Raw genomic sequence first — 20,433 nt, forward strand, 5'->3', positions numbered from 1 at the left:
TCAGTCTATACTATCTCTGCGTCCGGTCATACTAGCTTTACTAAAAGTCCCAAGGAACGGGGAAACGCCGAGACATCCAGACCAAACGTCTCGGCGGTAGGAGAAAGCCCGCGCGGGGAAGTTCTATGTGTGGGGTTACAGTACAACGGCAGTCCGGCGGTTGAGCAGGGAGGTCTTTGTGCTGATAGTCTTGGAGCTGCAAGCCACGCGCTCGCTTCGTCTGGGGGTGCCGAACTGGATCGTATCTCGGGCGACTCAGAGGTTTGACAAGGCCCAGGCAAACTAGACCTCTTACTACATGGGTACGTCTTTGTGACCACCCTAGTTATAATGACTGCAAAGCATCGCCAACCTATATAAATAGTAACCATTGTGACGTGTAGACACTGGCAGCATATCTTTGTAACGCATTCTGTACTTTGAGAATCAACTATCTATCACCCATTGTTCAAACCATGTCTCCAACACCAGATCCTATTGCTATCATAGGCGTCGGTTGCAGGCTCCCTGGCGGGGCCAGCAATCTCGACAAGCTATGGAATCTCCTGTCGGAGGGCCGCAGTGGCCAAATGAAAATCCCGGCAGACCGCTGGGGTGCTGAGGAGTGGTTTGACGCATACCCGGACGCGAAACAGTCCATGGTAACGAAGCACGGGTTCTTCCTGCAAGAGGACATCTCGCAGTTTGATGCCAAGTTCTTCGGTATCTCCAGCACGGAGGCCCACTCCATGGATCCTCAGCAGCGTCTGTTCCTGATGACCACGTACGAGGCATTGGAAGACGCTGCCATTCCGGTGGAGACTTTGCGAGGGTCCAATACTGGGGTCTTTGCTGGTGTATATGAGAGAAGCTATGATAGGATGGGACACAAGGACCTGTCTACCATTGGCAATACGCATATGAACGGGACGGGGGAAGCGAGTAGGTGTTCGAGGCCGATCTAATAGTCATGGTGCTGACACGACAAAGTCCTCTCGAACAGAATCTCCTACTGTTTTGATCTGAAAGGACCGTGCTTGACTATTGACACTGGCTGCGTAAGTGCTATTGCAAGCTGTGGAAAGAACCATACTGAAAGCGTATAGTCTGGAAGTCTCGTGGCCCTTCATCAAGCATGCCAGAGTCTCAGGCTAGGCGAGTCAGACCTCGCCTTGGTTGGTGGCTCGCAACTTATTATCGACCCTGACCCTCTCACCATCAGTGAGTTGATTCCCATCCACTTGAGTCCCTCCCCACTTTACACTTGAAGCGGAGATTTGTGAAAATTCCCCAAGTGCTGACTCGACGTAGTGAGTACCATGGGCATGCTGAATCCCGATGGCAAGTCTTATGCTTTCGACTCGCGAGGCGAAGGTTATGGACGCGGTGAGGGCGTGGCCACGATTGTTCTCAAGCGTTTAGACCGCGCACTTGCAGACGGGTAATATATCGCAAGAAAAAGCGCCAGAGATGATTTATACTGATAAGTAAGCAGCGACCGAGTCCACGCCGTTATTGCCAACTCTGGCACAAACCAAGACGGCAAAACCCCTGGCCTCAACACCCCCAGTAGCGACGCTCAAGCTGCTTTGTCTTCCCGTGTATATCGAGAGGCAGGGTTGAACCCTGCCGATACATCGTTTGTCGAGGCTCACGGCACAGTAAGTATCCCGTACGGTGGAATGAATCCGCGCTGACAGACATCCGAATAGGGAACCCAAGTAGGCGACCGAGAAGAAATTGCATCCATCTCTAAGGTCTTCTGTGAGGGTGGTGCTAGGACAGGCGACCTCTACGTTGGGTCGATTAAACCAAACGTTGGGCACCTCGAGGCGTCCTCTGGCATTGCCGGGCTGCTCAAATCTATTCTCGTGCTGAAGCATGGCCACATCCCGCCGAACTTGGAATTTATCAAGCCAAAGCCCTCCCTGAAGCTCTATGAGAGAAATATCAAGGTATACCCGATGTGCGACTGGTATCAAGTGTTTGAATTAATATCTCCTAGATTCCGACAGAATTGACAAAGCTCCCGATGCCCCGTGATGGTGGGCCGGTGCGGGTGTCTCTAAATTCGTTTGGTTACGGGGGGTCCAATTGCCATGTCATTCTCCAGGCTGCTGACTCCGAGAGGAAGCCGAATGGTACAACGGCCAATGGTACAACGGCCAATGGTACAACGGCCAATGGTACAACGGCCATTGGAACCCACGCGGACCAGAGTAACAATATGAGGAACGGATTTTCGAACAAAAATCAAGTCTCTTTGTCGAACAAAATTACGTCACACTGTCCGGAACTGTTTGTTCTCAGTGCGTCGACCGAGAAAGCGTTGTTATTGCGCGCCCAAGACCTTCGCCTATGGATTAAGATGCACCAGACGACACCACAGACTCTGCACAATCTATCCTACACGCTCGGGGTCTACAGATCGGCTCTCCCCTACAGAAGAGCCATCGTCGCATCAACGATGGAGGAGCTGGTGGCTGAGCTCAAAGTACCATGCCCTCAGAAGAGAATCGCGTCGCGAGCACCCATCACGTTCGTCTTCTCCGGGCAAGGAGCCCAGTGGCATGCAATGGGTTTGGAGCTAATTCACTCCTCGCGCGTTTTCCAATTATCGATATCGGCCATGGAAGATGCCCTGCGTCGCCAAGGCTGCCGGTGGAGTCTTGTGGAGGAGCTGTCAAAGTCTGCCGAGCATTCCCGTATCGGCGAGGCCGAGATTGCGCAGCCTGCCACCACCGCCATTCAAATTGCACTCGTGGATCTGCTCGAGAGCTTCTCGATCCGACCAAGTCGGGTTGTGGGTCACAGCTCTGGTGAAATTGCCGCGGCCTACGCGGCTGGCGCGCTGAGCCGGAACAGTGCTATTCTCGTGTAAGTGTGACCTCTATATATGCAGCGGTCTTTTGCTGATAATAAACAGTGCATACCAGCGAGGACTGTCTTCTGCCAAAGCCAAACAGATGGCTGATGTCCCCGGCGCCATGATGGCAGTAAGCCTGAACGAGACCGAAGCGACGCAGTACCTCAAGAAACTTACTCGTGGGACGGCTGTTGTGGCATGCGTGAACAGCCCGTTGAGCCAGACCCTGTCGGGAGACGAAACCGCTATTGACGAACTCAAGGAAGCACTTGATAAGGACGGTATATTTGCCCGCAAGCTGAGGGTCGACACGGCCTATCACTCCCACCACATGCAGCGTGTTGCCCAAGATTACCAAGAGGCGATCGGCAGTATTGAGCCCTCCGGAGTAAGAGACGGCGTGGACTTCTACTCGAGTGTCACCGGCGCTGTCAAGTCAACTAGATTTGGCCCCGACTACTGGGCGTCCAACCTGGTGTCGCAAGTCAAGTTCAGCCAGGCGTTGATGCTGCTACGCAACGACCAGATCAAGCATGATACTAACATGGATATGGGTGTATTTGTTGAAATCGGGCCTCACTCGGCCCTTGCGGGTCCTTCTCGCCAGACCTTTGCCCAGGACGGTGCGAAAGGCTTCAAATTCGAGTACTTTTCTGCTCTAGTGCGCAACACTGATGCCGCACAGTCCACCCTGGCGCTCGTTGGCAGAATGTTCGAGCTCGGCCTCGAGCTCGACATGCACGCTGTTCTCACCATGACCGATAACACAAAGCCTAAAGTCATCAGAGACTTGAAATCATATCCCTGGGACCTGGCGCCGTTCTGGCGCGAGTCTAGGCTCAGCAAGGCCCATCGCTTCCGCCCGTTCCCACACCACGACCTCCTCGGCCTGCTTGACCCGGCCAGCACCATCCATGAGCCGCGCTGGAGGTACTTTATCAACTTAGACAGCCTGCCCTGGCTCAGAGGCCATATGGTTGAGGGTTTCACGCTGTATCCTGGTGCAGGCTACCTGACGATGGCCATGGAGGCAACGAAGCAGCTCGTGCAGATGAGAGGGGACCAACAACCCATCACCAAATTTGTCCTCCGCAACGTGTCGATCTCTAAGGCCATCGTGCTCAATGAGCGAGATGACAGTAACTCCGGCGAGGTGGAAGTCCAGCTGAGCATGTCGGCCGCGAATCAGTACGAGGGCAGCCGCTGGGAGTCGTTCCGGATCCGGTCTTACAACACTGACGGCTCGTGGAGCGAGCACTGCTCCGGCGAGATCACGGTCGAGTACAACACGGACGAGCCGGACGAGGTCGAGGGAACCCGAGAAGGCGAACTGCGTCGAGAAGAAGCTATACAATTCCTTGAAACCTCTCAGCAAAGCTGCGACACCGACATGACGACGTCGGAGTTCTACGACTTTGCAAGACAGACAGGAAACGAGTTTAGCGGTGCATTTACACCTATCGTTTCAGCAAAATACGGCAAAACCCGTGGCGTGTTCGAAATAAGTACGCCAGATATTGCGGCGCTGATGCCGTACCGGTCCTTCAGGTCTCATGTCATCCATCCGACCACCTTGGATGCCGCGCAGCAGATCAATGCAATCCTGTTTAAGAGATTCATCACCAACGCTGCGTGTGTTCCGACTAAGATCCCGCTGTTGGAAATCAGTGCCAGTATCTCCACCACGGCAGGAGCCGTCCTGACTGGGGCCATGCAAATCGAAGCTGACGGGCCCAGAGCGTCCACGGGGGAGGGCTGGGTGTTCCAGAAGGATGTGGATGGCCATCTCAGCCCCGTAATTCGACTTCTTATCAACTTGAGAGCCGTTGGCGAGACGCGCGAGGATGAAAACCGGCCTTTCGTCCAGGATGCAGTAAATCGACTGGACTGGAACCTTGATGCCGACTTCATGACCGGAAGCTCATTCCATCAGGTGCTCCTGTCTACCATGGGCTTGGAGAAAAACACAACACACGGGTTTGAAGGAACCAAATTGTCTCTTCAGGAATCCGATGAGGAATACCGCGTTACGGATCAGGCCTCATCCATTTGGTTTCGAGATGCTGTGCGCCATGTTGAGGAGAACAATGCTGGCATGGTGACCCCCCAGCAAGTCAAATTCCTTGGTTGGATGAAGAGGTGGTTAGCCTCGGACTACTGCCGTCAGATCACCTTGGGCTTGACTTCGGAAGAAGAAAAGAGCATCCTGCAAAAGATCGAGTCCTCTAATACCTCAGCCCAGCTACAACTTCTAGCCCGTGTTGGTAAAGCCCTCCCGCACATCCTGACTGGCAAAGCCCAGCCCTTGGACGTCATGCTGGAAGGCAATCTCCTATCAAGGTACTATGAGAGCGGCATTATGGTCGGCCCCTACGAAGCCGCAGTGGCGTACATGAAGATCCTTACTTTCAAGAACCCGCGCCTCCGCGTCCTCGAGGCTGGCGCAGGCACGGGAGGCTGCACAAAGTGGCTCTTCCGCGGACTTTCTGGCCAGAACGGCGCCGTCGGCCTTCCTGTCGAAAAATACACTTTTACGGACGTCTCTAGTGGATTCTTCGAGGATGCGCGCCAGACATTCGCCAAATGGGAGGACGTCATGGAATTTCGAACGCTTGACGTGGATGCAGATCCTATCGAGCAGGGCTTCGAGCCTGAATCTTACGACGTGCTGGTGGCGGCCAATGTGCTGCATGCGACAAGGAAGATCGACGTGACGATAAGTCGCATGCGCAAGCTACTTAAGCCTGGGGGCAGCCTGGTTCTCCTTGAAGTCGAGCCGAAAGGCGCCGCTTTTGGTCTCGTGGCCGGCTCGCTCACCGGATGGTGGGCTCCCGAGGATGATTTCCGGGTCGACGGTCCGCTGATGGTCGGCAACCAGTGGCAGGATGTCCTGGCGAGGAACGGGTTTGGGGGAATTCACCTATCGTGGGAATGCATGATGGTGGCCAAAGCTGAGCCCTCACATAGCAACGGGACATTTGCCAGGCACAGCGTCGTTCTTATCAGGGACGGCGTTGACGATCATGTGGTTAAGACGGCCGCCGTGGAACTCGCCTCCAACGATATTGATGCCGTAGAGTGCCCGTGGGAACAAGTTAACGCCCAGGAAGACAGCCTCTATGTGATCATCGACCGTGCGGAGAAACCGCTCCTCCTCGACCCCCAGCCCCAACTGTTCGAGACCGTCAATGCCCTCCTCAACGCAAAATGCCGAATCCTATGGGTGCTCCTCCAAGCAACAACAGACCCTGCTGCTGCAGCCTACAAGGGACTGGTTAATTCCTTTGTCCGTGTGCTCCGGCGAGAGAGCAGCAGCACTGGTATAGTCAGCCTCGACATCCGCCAACCTAATCTACATCCAGAGAAAACTGCCCGAATCATCGCCGACGTGGCACACAAGCGTTTCTGGCCGGCCACGGGTAACGCGCCGTCTTTAGAGCCGGAGTTTGCCTACGAGGACGGCTGTATTTTGATCCCCCGTATTAAGCCGGATGCCGAATTCTTGCAGTGGGCTCGGCGCCGTACGGGACTGGGTACCGCCGACGAGACGGAGACCGCGTCCTACCAAGGCGACCGAATTCTCAAGGCCGAGGTCGCGACATCGGGACTGCTGAGTTCGCTGCGCTTCGTCGACCATGACATGTCGGCTGCTCTCGGGGCATCCCAGATTGCAGTCAAGACCGAGGCCCACGGTGTGAACTACAAGGATGTCAGCCATGCTCTTGGCCAGAGAGGCCCTGGTGTCCATTTGGCTGGCGAGTTTGCCGGCCTTGTGACGGCTGTGGGCGAAGATATGCGGAATAGCTTCCAAGTAGGCGACCGCGTGATGGGTTTCGGCGCACAGCCGTTCAGCAACCTGTCGCGGGTGCATGGACATCTGGCCCACAAGATACCCGGCTGGATGTCCGCCTCGGTGGCGGCGTCCATTCCGCACGCGTACGTGACGGCCTATCGCTGCATGGTGGAAACAGCCCGTCTTGAGAGAGACCAATCGGTTCTGATTCACGCTGCGTCCGGCGGCGTGGGCCAGGCGGCCATTCAACTCGCCCAGCATATTGGTGCGACGGTATTCTGCACCGTCAGCACGGCTGCAAAGCGAGCGCTGATCATGACCGAGTACAACATCCCGGAAAGTCATATCTTCTCCAGCCAGACCGCGTCGCTCAAGCGGGGCATCATGCGACTCACCAACGGTGAGGGAGTGGATCTGGTGCTAAACTCGTCGACAGGAGAGTTACTAAGGGACAGTCTCGACTGCACCAAACCCCTGGGAACTTTCATTGAGCTGGGGAAGAGTGAGATGCAACAAGGTTCTCGGCTGAGCATGGCTGCCTTCAACAAGTCAATCACCTTCCACGTCTTCGATCTAGAAAAACTCTCGGCTCTAAACTCCGGGCGCGTCCACCATATGTTAGGCGACATCGTCAGTCTGCTTGAGTGCAGGGCATTGCGGCCCATACACCCCATCATCACCTATCCCATTGATCAGATTGAGGATGCATTCCGTTTCGTAGGCTCGAGGAAGCACATTGGCAAGGTTGTCCTCCAGGTCGAGGCCACATCCATGGTCAAGTCTCTCCCTGCAAAGCCGCTGCCACTGCGTGTCCGCAAAGACAGTACATACGTCGCAGCCGGCGGCCTGGGTGATCTAACCTCGCGGATATGTGTGTTTTTGGCCTCTCGGGGTGCCGGGCACGTGGTCTCTCTTTCTCGGCGCGCCATCGACGAAGAAACGAAACAGAAGCACATGGCTGCGGTCAGAGAACATGGGGGCGAACTTCATATCCTCCAATGTGATATCACGGATGAGGAGAGCATGAAACGCGCTGCGTCTTATTGCTCCAGGCTGCCCCCCGTACGGGGTGTGGTGAACGGTGCTTTAGTTCTTAGAGTAAATCATCATAACCCTACACATTTCAGTTCGAGACCATCGTCTAACACTATCATAGGACCGGACTTTCGCCCAGATGACCGTCGAGGAGTGGAAGTTGGCACTCCAGCCCAAAGTGCTCGGGACTCTCAACCTTGACAAGTTCTTTGCCTCGCCAAGTTTAGCCTTCTTCCTAACCCTCTCTTCGGTCGTGGCCGTCGTTGGTAAGGGTGGTCAATCCAATTACGCCGCTGGAAATGGCTTTCAAGACGCTTTCGCACGGGCCCATGCCAGCCACCCCCATACGCACTACGTCTCAGTCAATGTGGGGGCCGTCTCCGTCGAAGCGCACCGCGCAGAACAAGGCGAGATGTCCGTCGGCGGCCTGAGGGCGTCTCTGCGGCAGAACAGCGCGATGGACATCTCCTATGGCGAGTTCTTTGCAAATATTGAGTATGCCATGACTGATCTCGCTCGAGAGCGGCACATGCACCAGACCATCCAGGGTGTCACGCATCAGTCCATGATGGACGCCAACGACGAGCATCTTCTTGATAACCCCGTTTTCAGCCAGCTGGCTCATTCCCAAGAAAAGCAAGCTGCGGGCGCCACGCAGACCGATAAGGTGGACTTGAAAAAGGCTCTAAGTAGCGTGACAACGATGGGGGAAGCGGAGCAGCTCATCCGGGACGCAGCGCTGACCAAGTTCGCTGTCTTCCTTGACCGGTCGATCGACGACATCAGGGTTGATCAGTCGCTTGCGACCATCGGTCTCGACTCCCTCGTCAGCATCGAGCTGAAGAACTGGATGGTGCGCGCGTTCCAGATCAACCTCCAGACGTCGGAACTTGGCGGTGCGAGCAGCATTCTAGCACTAGCGGCAACGGTCGCCTCGCGGTCGACCTTGATCCCCGACGAGATCCGGCGAACATCACGCCCACAGGAAGCGACTAAACCGGCGGAGAAGGATGAGAACACCCCTACGAATGGCGAGTTTCAGCCGAATCATAGCTTCCACTGTTGTCGGGCGAGCAAGGAGCTACCCAGGCACCCGCTTGTCGACCTAGACGAGGCCGTCAACGACCTCCTAAACGGCATCGGCCACTTTGCCCACACGCGAGAGGAGTATGCGGAGCTCAGCCGCAAGGCCCACGCCCTCGCTGCACCGGGCAGTCTCGGCCGCAGGCTGTACAGCCAACTACGCGCCAAGGCGGACGACCCCAGCGTCGAGAGCTGGATTGCCGGTCCCCTTACCAAGGCACTGCACCTCAAGAGAAGATATCCTCTGGTACCATTCAGCAGCTTCCTCGGTACCCACTTTGACAGCCCCGTGCCGCACACCCAAGCCCAGCGAGCGGCCACGCTAACTAGGGGCCTGTGTGAGTTTAAACGTGACCTAGATTCCAAGAATCTGAAGCCCGACTTTCTGGGCGAGAGGCCAAACTGCGGCTACTCGCTGACGTGGCTTTTCAACGCGCTGAGAGAGCCCAACGTGGGATGTGACAAGATGATGAGGTATCCGGGGGTGGAACACATTGCCGTGTTACGAAGAGGGCACTTGTTCCGCGTGTCGCTCCGGGAAGGAGACGACATTGTCTCATATTCCAAGCTGAAAGCAACATACCAAGCCATCCTTGATATCAACCTAGAGGAAAAGCACTGGACGGGCATTTTGACGACCGACAACCGCGACAGTTGGGCTACTGTAGGTCTTGCTCTGCCTCTATAACGCTTGCTATACTAACGATATCCCAGAACCGACAGACACTGCTCTCGATAGACGCGAGGAACGCCGCGTATATCAAAACGGTGGAGGAATCTGTTGTTGTCCTGTGCCTGGATGACTACAGCCCCCTCACGCGTGAGGAACGGGTCCGGTTCGGGTACCTGGGCGACTCGTTCAACCGCTGGCACGACAAAACCCTACAGCTCGTCGTTACCGCCAATGGCAGCTCCGGTACCATCTTCGAGCATTCCATGATCGACTTCATGACCACGTCGCAGATCTCGCAACGGCTACAGCGAGCCATCAACAGCCTGGACCCAGAGAACGACAATGACGCCGGTCCTGACCGCGAAGCCATCGTCGATCCCGCCAGCCTGGAGGAGATCCCCCTGGTAGCGACAACGGCGGAGATCGAGGCCCGCATGACGATGTTGCGCGACAAATACGCCGCAACCACCGGGGCGAAGATCTACACGCCCCACGTCGTCCCGTCTATCGGAAAAGCCGTCCTCCTAGACCACTCGGTGCCCATCAAGGCGACCGTAGACCTAACGATCCAGCTCGCCAGCCGACTGTACTTTGGTTACCTGCCGGCAAGCTGGGAGACGGTATCGACAGCGCACTTCCACCTCGGCCGGCCCGAGATCGTGCAGGTGGTGCTCAAGTCGGTGGTAGAGTTCTGTGACGCGGCGCTCGACAGCAACGTGTCGCGGACTGAGGCGCGTGCCCAGCTCCTGCGGGCGGCGCGCGAGACCAACGCGCAGGTCGTCAAGGGTGGAGAGGGCCGCAACTACTTCCGGCTGATGGACGTGCTGGAGGTTATGAGCCAGGACGCGCACGACGAGGACGCCTCCGAGGCCATTCCAGAGCTGTTCTCTGACCCCGTGTGGAAGAGGAGCTACCCGCGTCTGATCATGCAGACTATGATCGACAAGAAACTGGCCCAGGATCCCGGCTATACGATGGAAGACCCAGAGAATGTGTGGATGAACTACACCGTGAACGAAGATTCGTAAGTAGCCCTCCATCCCCGTCTAGTCTGGAGCATGCAGCTAATAGATTGGCAGTCTGGAGGTGTGCTTCGTCAGTCCTCGCACGGGCACCGAGCGCTTCAAGGCAGCGCTCGGGCGCGCGGCGGATATTGTCAAGAGCATTATTCAGGCTGGTCAAGCGTGAGGGGTTATGTAGGCTGGTATCTGGGGCCGGAAAAGAATGTTTTCACTGAAGAATGATAGCGAGTATCGTTTTAGACAAGAGCTATGGCAATTATCATATCTTTCAAGCACGATGGCCAGATATTGATGAAGCACGCGGGCTATGTCTCTTGCGATCTGACTGTGAATTGTGGGAGAATTGATGAGACCAGCCAAGACACTGATGACATTGGTGACTTTTTAGAGCTATCAAATGCAGCGAATTGTTGCAAGGTTGTAGGAGCATAAAGAGTCCAAAAACAAATGTGTGGGATAAATCCCGGCAAGTCAGCTGACATTTTTCCTAATTGTATGCCTTACTATTCAGCATGACAACAAGTATACATACATACCTTAAGATGATATTGCAAAGGATTACCACTCGGTCTGTAAATTATTTATCCATCTTCTGCGCTTTGTAAGTAGTCTTGAACATTCTATATGGAGATGGACACTGTAGCTGACGGTAGAGAAGTGATGGACACTATAAGTTTCACTCATTAGAGGGAATGAGTACATACGACCATAGGGTGTGGAGAACAGGGCTTCCCGTCCGCTCAGCCGTACTTAAGCCACACGCCGGCCGGTTAGTAGTATGGTGGGTGACCACATGCGAATCCCGGCTGTTGTATGTTTTTGCTTTTTTTTATTCCTTGATATTTTTGTTTCTGAATTGATGTTCTACTGGTGAAAGTTTCGTGTATATGAATGTGAATAAAGTTATATGTAAATGTGTGGGCCTAGTAACAATGCTGCGGCTAACAACGACAGCCTCAAATATATATTCGGACATATGCTATGGACCACAAATCTTCAACAATTTTTGGAGCCGCAGAGATCGAACATCAGAACCCAAGTCTAATACTTGATAAATATGATAATTCAACGCTAAGCGCATACTTACCTAAAATCCAGTGTCCATGCTGAATGGTCCTTGCCAGGATGCAATAGCGCGTGCCATAAGCAGCCCCTCTTTTAACCCCTCCTGCGATTGAACGAACAGGAAACCTGTAAGATTGATGAGTCAAGCCCTATGAACAGAAGGAGGGCTTATTCAAAAACCACTTGCTAGTTAGTGCATATTTTCTACCCCTTCCTGCCAAATACATCTATTATCGCAATACCCCGCTAGAGGTTCGACAGCTGCCACTGCAGCTTGTTATGCGAGAGACTCAACCATGGCAAAGGCAGAAATAGACATCTTCACAGAGGCACTGCAATCGCTTCCAGAAAAAACAAAGAAAGTGTTAGCCGCTAAGCCACTTCCCCGGAATCGAGAGGAGCTGCAAAATCGACTGGCGGAATGCGACGAGAATTTCAAGAACCACGCCCGGACGTCAAAGTTTTGGAGCATCCTGGACAGGATACTGGCGCCATTTGAAGTCACGGGGAAGATTCTCAATGCTGTCGTCGCTGCGACTCCGTTCGCTCCTGCCTCTTTGATCTTGGGATCATGTCTGCACCTGATGGAGACGGCGCGTAAGTTCTCCGCGTCGTATCAGAGCATCCAAGATTTCCTGAACCGGATCGCTGGAACGCTCGATCGGATGGCCGTGCATCAGGAGGCGCGTATAGATGCACCGTTGCGCAGGATTCTCGTCCAGGCAATTGCGCTTGTTAGTGAAGTCCTAGTAGAAGCGTCAGAGCAGCTGGGAAAAGGACGAAAGTACAAGTGGAGCAAAGAGTTCTTGACCCGACTTTTCTTCGGCGACTCTTCGAAAATCGAGGAAAAGATGGCCAGTCTACATGGGCTGGCAGAAGCCGAGGCCATGATGTGTCTTTCGATCATACGACGTGATACTACCATGTTCCGCGACGAACTGAAGCAGTTAAGTACGGCTGTTAGGAGGATTGAGCACAGAGGCGACCAAGGTCGCTTCGAGGAAATTTTTGATCTCGATACCTGGAACGCAATGCACAATATCCACGACGAGATTGTGAAAGAGAGGCAGGCAGGTGTGAATGCGACGTGGATAACGCGCGAGGAAATCGTTGCACGCTGGATGGAAGGGAAGGGCCCCAAAGTGATCTGGGTCCACGGGGAGCCAGCTATGGGCAAAACATTTCTTGCCTCTCGGTTGATAAGTGAACATATAAGAAGAAAGGGTCTAGTGGCTTACTTTTATGTCCGGGCATCTGACACATTAGGTAACCTGGCGACTACCATCTTCAAGTGTCTAGCCTTGCAACTCAGCAAGAAAAGCCAAAAATTCCAAAAAGCTGCCGCAAAGGCACTGGAAAATCCCGAATGGATTAGGAATGAGAAAGAAATATGGAGCAAAATCTTTGTTCCGTTTCTCAAGGAGAACACCACCTGTCGTGTTTTCATCGTAATTGACGGGTTGGACGCTGTCTCTGCTGATGAGCAGAAGAAGGTTATAGCGCCCTGGATGGACTTGCGGCGCTCTTCCTCGAGCAAGTGGCAAATCAACATTGCAGTCGTTAGCAGGTCCGAAGTGCACGGAACAGTTCAAGACGCCTGTCCAGATGGAGCACAGCTGCGCGTGTCGAGTGCCAGCATCAAGTCCGACATCGACCAGTATGTTGAGCGAAAATTCAAACGGAAATTTCCTCTTCTGCAACCTAGCGACAGAGCACTGGCAATTGAGACATTGCAGAAGGAAGCCAATGGCGTCTTTCTATGGGTTCGTCTCGTCATTGAACATATTGAAGGCTGGGAAAGCGGACAGGAAATACTACACTTCCTGGAGCATGGTTACCCGAAGAACAAGGCAGATCACATAGGATCGATTTTGGTTGGCGCCATGAAGAAAGATCACGATGAGAGCCAGTTTAAGGATATTCTACGCTGGGTAGCATGCTCACGCCGTCCGCTCACAGGCAATGAATTGCAATTCCTACACACAACCAAGACCTCGCATGGCAGGCTGGAAGTAGTTGCGGGGGGGCCCGGAGATGTTGAAAAGCGGTTTAAGCAACTGCTTACCTTCAAGTATAGTCTTTGCTTCTCAGAATCCCCGCGCAGGGTTGTCAATTTCAAGCATCGCTGTTTCAAGGACGACCTCCTGTATGGCCCAGGGAGGGGCATACATCGGTTCACGGCCAGCGAGGCCCATTCATCGATTCTGAAAACATGTCTTCTTTGTTTGCACGACACTAGTGACGACTTCGACACACGCTCTGGAGCCCTGGATATGATTAGTTATGCAGCGTCCCACGTCATAGACCATTTCATGGAAATCGAGGAAGATGACATAGGATATCAGGCAAAGTCGCAACTGCTCGAGCTTATACGACAGCCGGTAACCAGTGCTCGCTGGTACAGTGCCATGGACAAAAAACAGAGGCTGAGACTAATATCAATGTTGCTTGAAATACCGAGAACGTATCGCAAATTAATGGAATGGCTGCCCGGATCGTATGAATCTCCCCAAGATTTTTACCAACCGCTTGCCTTTAATTGCGCAGAGAGCTGGCTTCAAACCGGGTCCATGGACACCGAGTTCTGCGTTCTGTTCCTCGATCGATACAATAAGCTGGTGAGTTTGCTTCTAAGCCTGTCTATACATTTGTGATTATATAGTGTAGGGTGATGATTTTCATACGTATACTCACGGATGTATAGGGCGAGAAACCATGGGGCATGGCCTCTCCCAACGATCTCCACATTCCTAGCATCCGCGATCTGGAAAAAAAGAGAATACTCGAGCTTGCGCAATTTGGCAACTTCAAAAAAGATGCAAATTGGCACGTGAGAGTAGCCAGTGCCCTTTGCGAAGCAAATCATCTCAAAGCTGCGATAAATATGTATCACAAAGCCGAAGAGGGAGAATTTGACAAGTGGGTGATCAAAAGCGGCATTGCCATGGCATATGCCGCACAAGGGCACTATGAGAAAGCGGTGGACCAAATTAAAATGTCTCTCCTATGTAAGCCGCGACCGGACAGTTTTTCTGAGAGCAATATCTATCTGAACTTGAGCATCTGGCACGGAAAGTGTGGAGAGGGGATGGCCCAGACCGACGCCGCGCAGAAAGCATACTATCTTGACAGTGGCAGTTTTCAAAAGCTAGCCCACTTGTTCTGCATCCTCGGACGGAGATCGAAATTCGGTCGATTATTCAAACTTTGCAAAAGTTTATCCAGCTCGGAGACTCAACCTCCGGGCGAAGATCGCTTGGTCTCTCTGCTCCTTGGTTGGGAAGAGGGCCACGTTTTATTCAGTCGTGCTGCTGTTGATGGGGGAGACAGCAAAAAAATTCAATTTGCCGAGCACATTTTCAAGAGGACGGTCGATGTCGCGCGAAGCAACGGAGATACAGAAGGGGCTGTCTTCGAGGAATATTTGCGTGGAAATTTCTACTGGCAGTACGTCAAGGATGCGGGACAGGCTTGCAATATCTGGAAAAATATGGGAGTTGAATTTCAGGAGGATCCCGACGTACAACTGTATGTTGAACAACTGCAATGCAGAGCGCTGGGCGAGCTATACCTGAGAATGGCATTGAGTTCAGAGTCAACTCCCCAGGCTAAACAGCCAGACTGGATCTCGAAACTGGAAAATCTGGTAGCCGGGGTTCCAGGACGGCCAAGCGCACAGGAAGACACTGACTACCGTGCGGACGCTGCAGTCATGCTCGGGTACTGGGAACGCAAACATGGGGGAGAGAATAAGTCCCGAGAGCTTTTCAGGGCAACGATCTGCCAGGGTATTCGAATTCTCGAAGACCAGGATCCCTGGAATGACAAAGAGGGTTATATAATCCTCGGTAGGGCTCTTGTACGAGCAGGGTATCCAGACGAAGGCCGAAGAGCGTTGGCAACGGCGGCAATGTCTCCAACTCGACCCAACCCTGGCACCGTGCAGCGCGCCAAAGGCGAAACCCTAAACGTCCATGGTGCTATTATTGCATGTCGTGGAGGACCCGGCTGCACAGAGAAGGACTGGGACAAAATCTACATGTGTCAAGTATGTCAGGAAGTGGCCTTGTGTGGAAGGTGTCTGAAGAAGCTTCGACATGACAAACTCCAATTTACTTGCGATAAAGCTCACATAGTGTCTCCGGTATATGACAAGGCCACAAGTCTGGCTAAGCCTATAACGGATCTCCCAGAGTGGTTGAACGACCAGAAGAAACAGTGGGGGATTGACGACACCACCAAGGCGGCAATCCCCTTGCCAACTCCAAGGATTGTGATAGATTGCCAACGAAGACTTCAGGTCTGCCCTAGGGGTTGAGGTAATCTTCAAGATCAGTGAATTGGTGGAGATGTGATAGGGTTTACGGTGGATGCGATAATGAGAGTCTTCGAGGTTTTATATATATTTGAATTCAGTTACATGTCATATTCATCAATCCAAAGAAATTTTACTATTTTGAAGATGTTCCAAGATAAGAGTTGTTCTAGACTGGGCAAATTTATCATGGGCCACCTGCTAAAAAAACGGACTGGGTAGGGATTATAAAGCTCTAGAGACCTGGCAGGTGAATATTGATGAGATGTCAGATATCACGCTACTGCAGAATGTAATGCCACAATACACAATTTGAAACAAAAAGTGTGGAAGAATTTAGTTTTGGACCAGTAGCCCCATAAGTGTCGGAACTTCTGACCCTAATAACTGTTCTGCAGAATTGCAGCGATAGTCTTGCATGATGCAGTGATCTGATATAAACAAACATCAGTACCTCACAGCGTCTGTATCCCAGAGCATCCTTATCCAAATTTTTACATCTTCTGTCCGTAGCCAGCACCGTGTTGTCTGATGAAGTCGTGGTCATCGTTGGGGCGATAATGAGAATAGTTCCACTTGAGAAATAATTCTCAAGATTCCATACCTGAATCAGGATTGATTCGACTGCCAAAGAACCAGCCTTTGGTTTGTTTAGGTCTGTGGGCCTGCTCTAATGCATTGCGGCATATCACTGGTCTCATGCGTCTCACTATGCGAGGGATGTTACAGACAGAGCACATTACATCCCAAACCTCATCATTTTAGCTCCGATTAATCCAAACGCTATCATTTGCACAAAATACTGAGCGTAGCCGTGTTTTGTTCAGCCCAGTCTCTGCTTAGTCTCCTAAGTCTTGAAAGTATTCCTGCCATGCGTTGTCCAACTTTTCCAAGTCAGACGCGCACTTCTGGTAGTACTCATCGGGCGCCTTGCTCCTCAGAACCTCCTCAAGTCGATTCTTCTCCTGGTACATGCTCAACGCCATGCCCTGCGCGATGTAGGAAAACGCTCCCTTGTGGGTAACCTCCCTCTGGAATGTGTGAGAACAGTCCCTATCCTTGGATTCTATGTGCACGTACCTTGGCCTGACTCGTTTCAAATGTTACCGCCATCATTTGAATTAGATCTTGGACATGGGGAAATCCTCTATCGCTGTCGTCGGCGGTGAAGTTGCCCAGAGCTTTGATGCTTCTGCGGGTAGTTGAAGCGTGATTATGCGCCTTGTGTATGGTGTTCACCAGATCCAGTCCTTGTAGGAGACCGCCATTGAATCTATCAAGTTTGGAGTTCACATCGCGGACGTGGTCGGTTAGAGTCTGGACGTCGGAGAATCCGTGGTCTACTGTGTATGTCCCAGCATACACGGTGATCAGAAAGAGCGTAATCAAGCCGAGAACGCGCATGATCCATGTGGTAAGATGCTAGCCCACGTCACGATGCGTCAAGTAGCTTGCCCGCTGAGACGAGCGACCGACAGCGGGCTTTTGTATGGCCTTGACAGAATCAGGGAGGCCAGGGGTCGGCATCCCTGCGGCATGATATGGTGGAATTTGATTCCAAACTACACGTAAATAGCTGGTCACTGCCCCTGTAGGTTTGGAAGTGGAACGATAAAACAAACCCCTTGCAGTGTGATATGTATGGAGCAATATATCTGCCGATCCAAATTCTGTTCCCACTGGATGTACTGCGTTATACAGCTAGCTAATTTCTTTCTTTCTTTCTTTCTTTCTTTCTTTCTTTTTTCATTTCGTTTTCTTTGCCTTTTCTTTTCACTTTTCCCTTTTTCAAATTTTGGTGCGAAATACGCTATAATGAAAAGCATAGTAGCGATATTAGCTGGATGTTGGTATTAAACCCTGACTCTATGGCGACAGTGTCTATACGCTGGTCCCAAGGAAAATCTTCCCAATCAACATCCCCAATGCAAGCAACGCGCCCGTCCCCCATCCTCCTAGGGCTTTGGTTAGACACAACACTTCGTAATCCACAGCTTGAGCGTCCATATAGCGTAAAATCGGAGCTAACCACCACCCACATATGACACACCAGGAACAGAGGACCCAAATATACCCTCCAACTCTGAGCATGGGGCCAATTATTATTGTTTTGCTGGACCAGTAGGAGGCGACCACGGAAAATACCATAGTCTCCACAGCCACAGCCACGCCGAACAGAATGAAGGGGATAATAATTGACCACACATTGCCCTTGTTTAGCGATGCGGTCAAGCCAATAGGGGCGTGGAGAGTCCCAGACAGAGCAAAGGCCGCTATCTTAGAGACAGCAGGAATACCTTTGCGAGGCCCCAGGATGCTCTCAAGACAGCGAGTCGACTGTTGCGCAAATGACGCACAAATTCCACGCAACAATTGGTGCCAATATATACTATGCAAACAATCAACTCCGAGGCCAGGAACCATGAACGCAGCATCACTTACCCCCAAAAACGTCCAATTGAGTACGCATCCCAGATACTCCCGAACAAAGGCGGCCAATCCTCTGGATTGGACAATCCAAACCCAACGTGTATAATTGACAGGATGCGATACATGGAGTCTATTTTCCCCTGAGCATAGGCCAGGTAGCCAACTGCCCCTTCCAGCCTGGCGGCCAATTGTCGAGGAGTGGCCTCTCGAAAACGCCACTCAGCGCCTTCGCCATATATATATTGCCTCTCACGGGTCGAATAGCTACAATACCGTTGCATCATGGCATGGGTCATGAAAACCAGCCACGCAGTGATGAGTACTTGGCGCACTAGAAATCGTTTCCTGGTGAGTACCCTTGTGGGATGGCTATAGCAACTGGGGAATGATGGCACAATCCTGATCTGCCATGGTGTGTTGATGCCTCGGAGAGAGCCCATTAACATGAACGCCGTTGCCAGTTGCCGTAGCTGGTTGGTGCTGCTCGCCCGGCACTGGGCTACGGGCCCCTTGCCTACCAAAAAAAGCATACGAATGCTATTGAGACAGTGAATAATTATTCCAGGTTCCAAGGTAGCCTTCAGAGGCAGTAGAGGGAAATTATGATGTATAAACCCGTAGGACTTCCAGCAAAAGTAACAGAGCGATCCCGTGCCCAGCACCCGAGATCTCGACCCTGGATTCGTGAATACCAGTAACAATGCCGCGTGAAAGTTTTGGACGGCGAATAACACGCCTATTATCGCGAGTGTGAGGAAGGGAAACAGTGCAGCGCTGATTATCATTGTTGTGACAATGATAGGGAGAATAGTTCGAATAGATGTCATGTATGAGCCAGGGTTCTGACAGGAATATATGCGTTTCCAGTGTAGATTCACCTGATAGAACTGTATTATAGGTACTATCTGGTTTGAACATGGCAGACACTAAGTAAGCAAGGGTAATATTAGTTCTATCCCTCCTCCATTGGTGCGTTATATGACTACACTCCTTTTTTAGATATCATATCAGCCATCCTGACACGGGTTTTCTACACCGGTGGCATAATCTCCCAACATTGTACTCTGGATACCTCAAAGTTTGCATGCTTTGCACAATCCTGGCAGAAACATGTCAGCCTTCCTTAATTGTTCCACCCATCAGAATTTCAAGCAACCTTCTACGTGAAAGACAACCCCAAAGTTGAGTCTTCAACTATGCCCCTGCTTCTTCTGGCAAGTTTATCGGTATTAGGGGTCCTATGCCTTCTTGCAGTCCGTTAGTTGTGAATCGCCCACTACAACGGGAAAGTAGCCAAACTCGGCGGCCGACTATTCAAGCATGTATCCATCGCAGAGCGCTTACGCATAGTTTTGGATTACTTCAAGGCAATATACTACCAAGACGGCTTCCTTCTTTATCCTCCTATTTTCAGGCATGCAAACAAGATGCACACGCATTGTGTTGAACTATATACACTCATTACAAGAACCACGGCAAGGACCTGGCCTTCCATGAGGCCTGGAAGTCTTTTATGGGAAACGGCGTTTTTTCTACGGATAGACCGGATTATGAGGAAAGCCGCCAGTGGTGGCGGGGTTTGCTGTCGAAACAGCGTACCCGCGATCTCGCAGCACAACGGGCTAGCACAGAGGCGATGATGGGTTGTATACAGAGTGGTGAGCCAGTCGAAGTATTGAACGCGTTTCCTCGACATTCTTTAGATAGTTCTACAAGATCACTACTTGGTCATGGCTTGGCAGATTTAGTAGAGTCCATGATAGCGATTAAGGATGCTTTATTGCAGGTTTCCATGAGCAGATGTCTCTGACTCTTCTAGGGTGACCCGTGACACTAAACCTGTCACTGTAACGTATTTGCTAACCATGAGTACAATTATAATAGCCCCAGCCACTGGGTTATATCCCCGCTGAGGCCTCGACCGAAAGATTGCGAGACTGCATGATCTCGTCGCGATAATATGTAGACCGTGCCACGTCTGCCACTTCAGATGATCTCAAGCAGTCGTGGAGCTTTCTATCACCTTGTGGAGACTACACAAGATACAAAAGTGCTACGCGATCCGATTGTCGAGGTTCTATTCGCTGCCCAACTGTCAACCGCCGCAACAATGACCTGGCTATGCTACGCGCTATCAAACATTCCCACGAGCTATGCCCGTCTTCGCGCCAA

The 20,433-nt window shown here is 52.1% G+C and overlaps 3 protein-coding genes across 3 annotated transcripts; 2 read left to right on the forward strand and 1 right to left on the reverse strand.

Moving 5' to 3' along the window:
* Positions 1 to 455: 455 nt before the first annotated feature.
* Positions 456 to 10,668, forward strand: BDW47DRAFT_132611 (mycocerosic acid synthase; the record flags this gene model as incomplete). Its single annotated transcript, XM_024817608.1, has 12 exons — positions 456 to 921; positions 970 to 1,037; positions 1,086 to 1,200; positions 1,291 to 1,420; positions 1,475 to 1,548; positions 1,597 to 1,640; positions 1,692 to 1,934; positions 1,985 to 2,856; positions 2,906 to 7,736; positions 7,795 to 9,420; positions 9,471 to 10,453; positions 10,509 to 10,668. 12 exons carry the CDS (start codon positions 456 to 458, stop codon positions 10,615 to 10,617), a joined length of 9,561 nt encoding a protein of 3,186 aa, XP_024670820.1. The 3' UTR covers positions 10,618 to 10,668.
* A 911-nt stretch (positions 10,669 to 11,579) lies between these two features.
* Positions 11,580 to 15,898, forward strand: BDW47DRAFT_46677 (uncharacterized protein). The gene is made up of 2 exons (XM_024819098.1): positions 11,580 to 14,134; positions 14,221 to 15,898. The coding sequence occupies exons 1-2, from the start codon at positions 11,813 to 11,815 to the stop codon at positions 15,832 to 15,834; spliced, it is 3,936 nt and encodes a 1,311-aa protein (XP_024670821.1). The 5' UTR covers positions 11,580 to 11,812; the 3' UTR covers positions 15,835 to 15,898.
* Positions 15,899 to 16,499: 601 nt separating this feature from the next.
* BDW47DRAFT_108102 (cell wall mannoprotein 1 family protein) lies at positions 16,500 to 17,340 on the reverse strand. The gene is made up of 2 exons (XM_024813159.1): positions 16,912 to 17,340; positions 16,500 to 16,862 (listed from the first exon to the last, which is right to left on the reverse strand). Exons 1-2 carry the CDS (start codon positions 17,233 to 17,235, stop codon positions 16,671 to 16,673), a joined length of 516 nt encoding a protein of 171 aa, XP_024670822.1. The 5' UTR covers positions 17,236 to 17,340; the 3' UTR covers positions 16,500 to 16,670.
* Between the last annotated feature and the right edge of the window lie 3,093 nt (positions 17,341 to 20,433).

Source organism: Aspergillus candidus (genome assembly GCF_002847045.1).
Source record: "Aspergillus candidus strain CBS 102.13 unplaced genomic scaffold BDW47scaffold_32, whole genome shotgun sequence".
Lineage (NCBI taxonomy): Eukaryota > Fungi > Ascomycota > Eurotiomycetes > Eurotiales > Aspergillaceae > Aspergillus > Aspergillus candidus.

What these genes read in the sequence shown, in the direction of transcription:
- BDW47DRAFT_46677 (XM_024819098.1), top strand. Translation starts at nt 11,813, where the DNA reads ATGGCAAAGGCAGAAATAGACATCTTCACAGAGGCACTGCAATCGCTT. An exon ending in TCGATCGATACAATAAGCTG is followed by an intron (nt 14,135 to 14,220) that starts GTGAGTTTGCTT and finishes ACGGATGTATAG; the next exon opens with GGCGAGAAACCATGGGGCAT.
- BDW47DRAFT_108102 (XM_024813159.1), bottom strand. Translation starts at nt 17,235, where the DNA reads ATGCGCGTTCTCGGCTTGATTACGCTCTTTCTGATCACCGTGTATGCT. An exon ending in TTGAAACGAGTCAGGCCAAG is followed by an intron (nt 16,863 to 16,911) that starts GTACGTGCACAT and finishes CACACATTCCAG; the next exon opens with AGGGAGGTTACCCACAAGGG.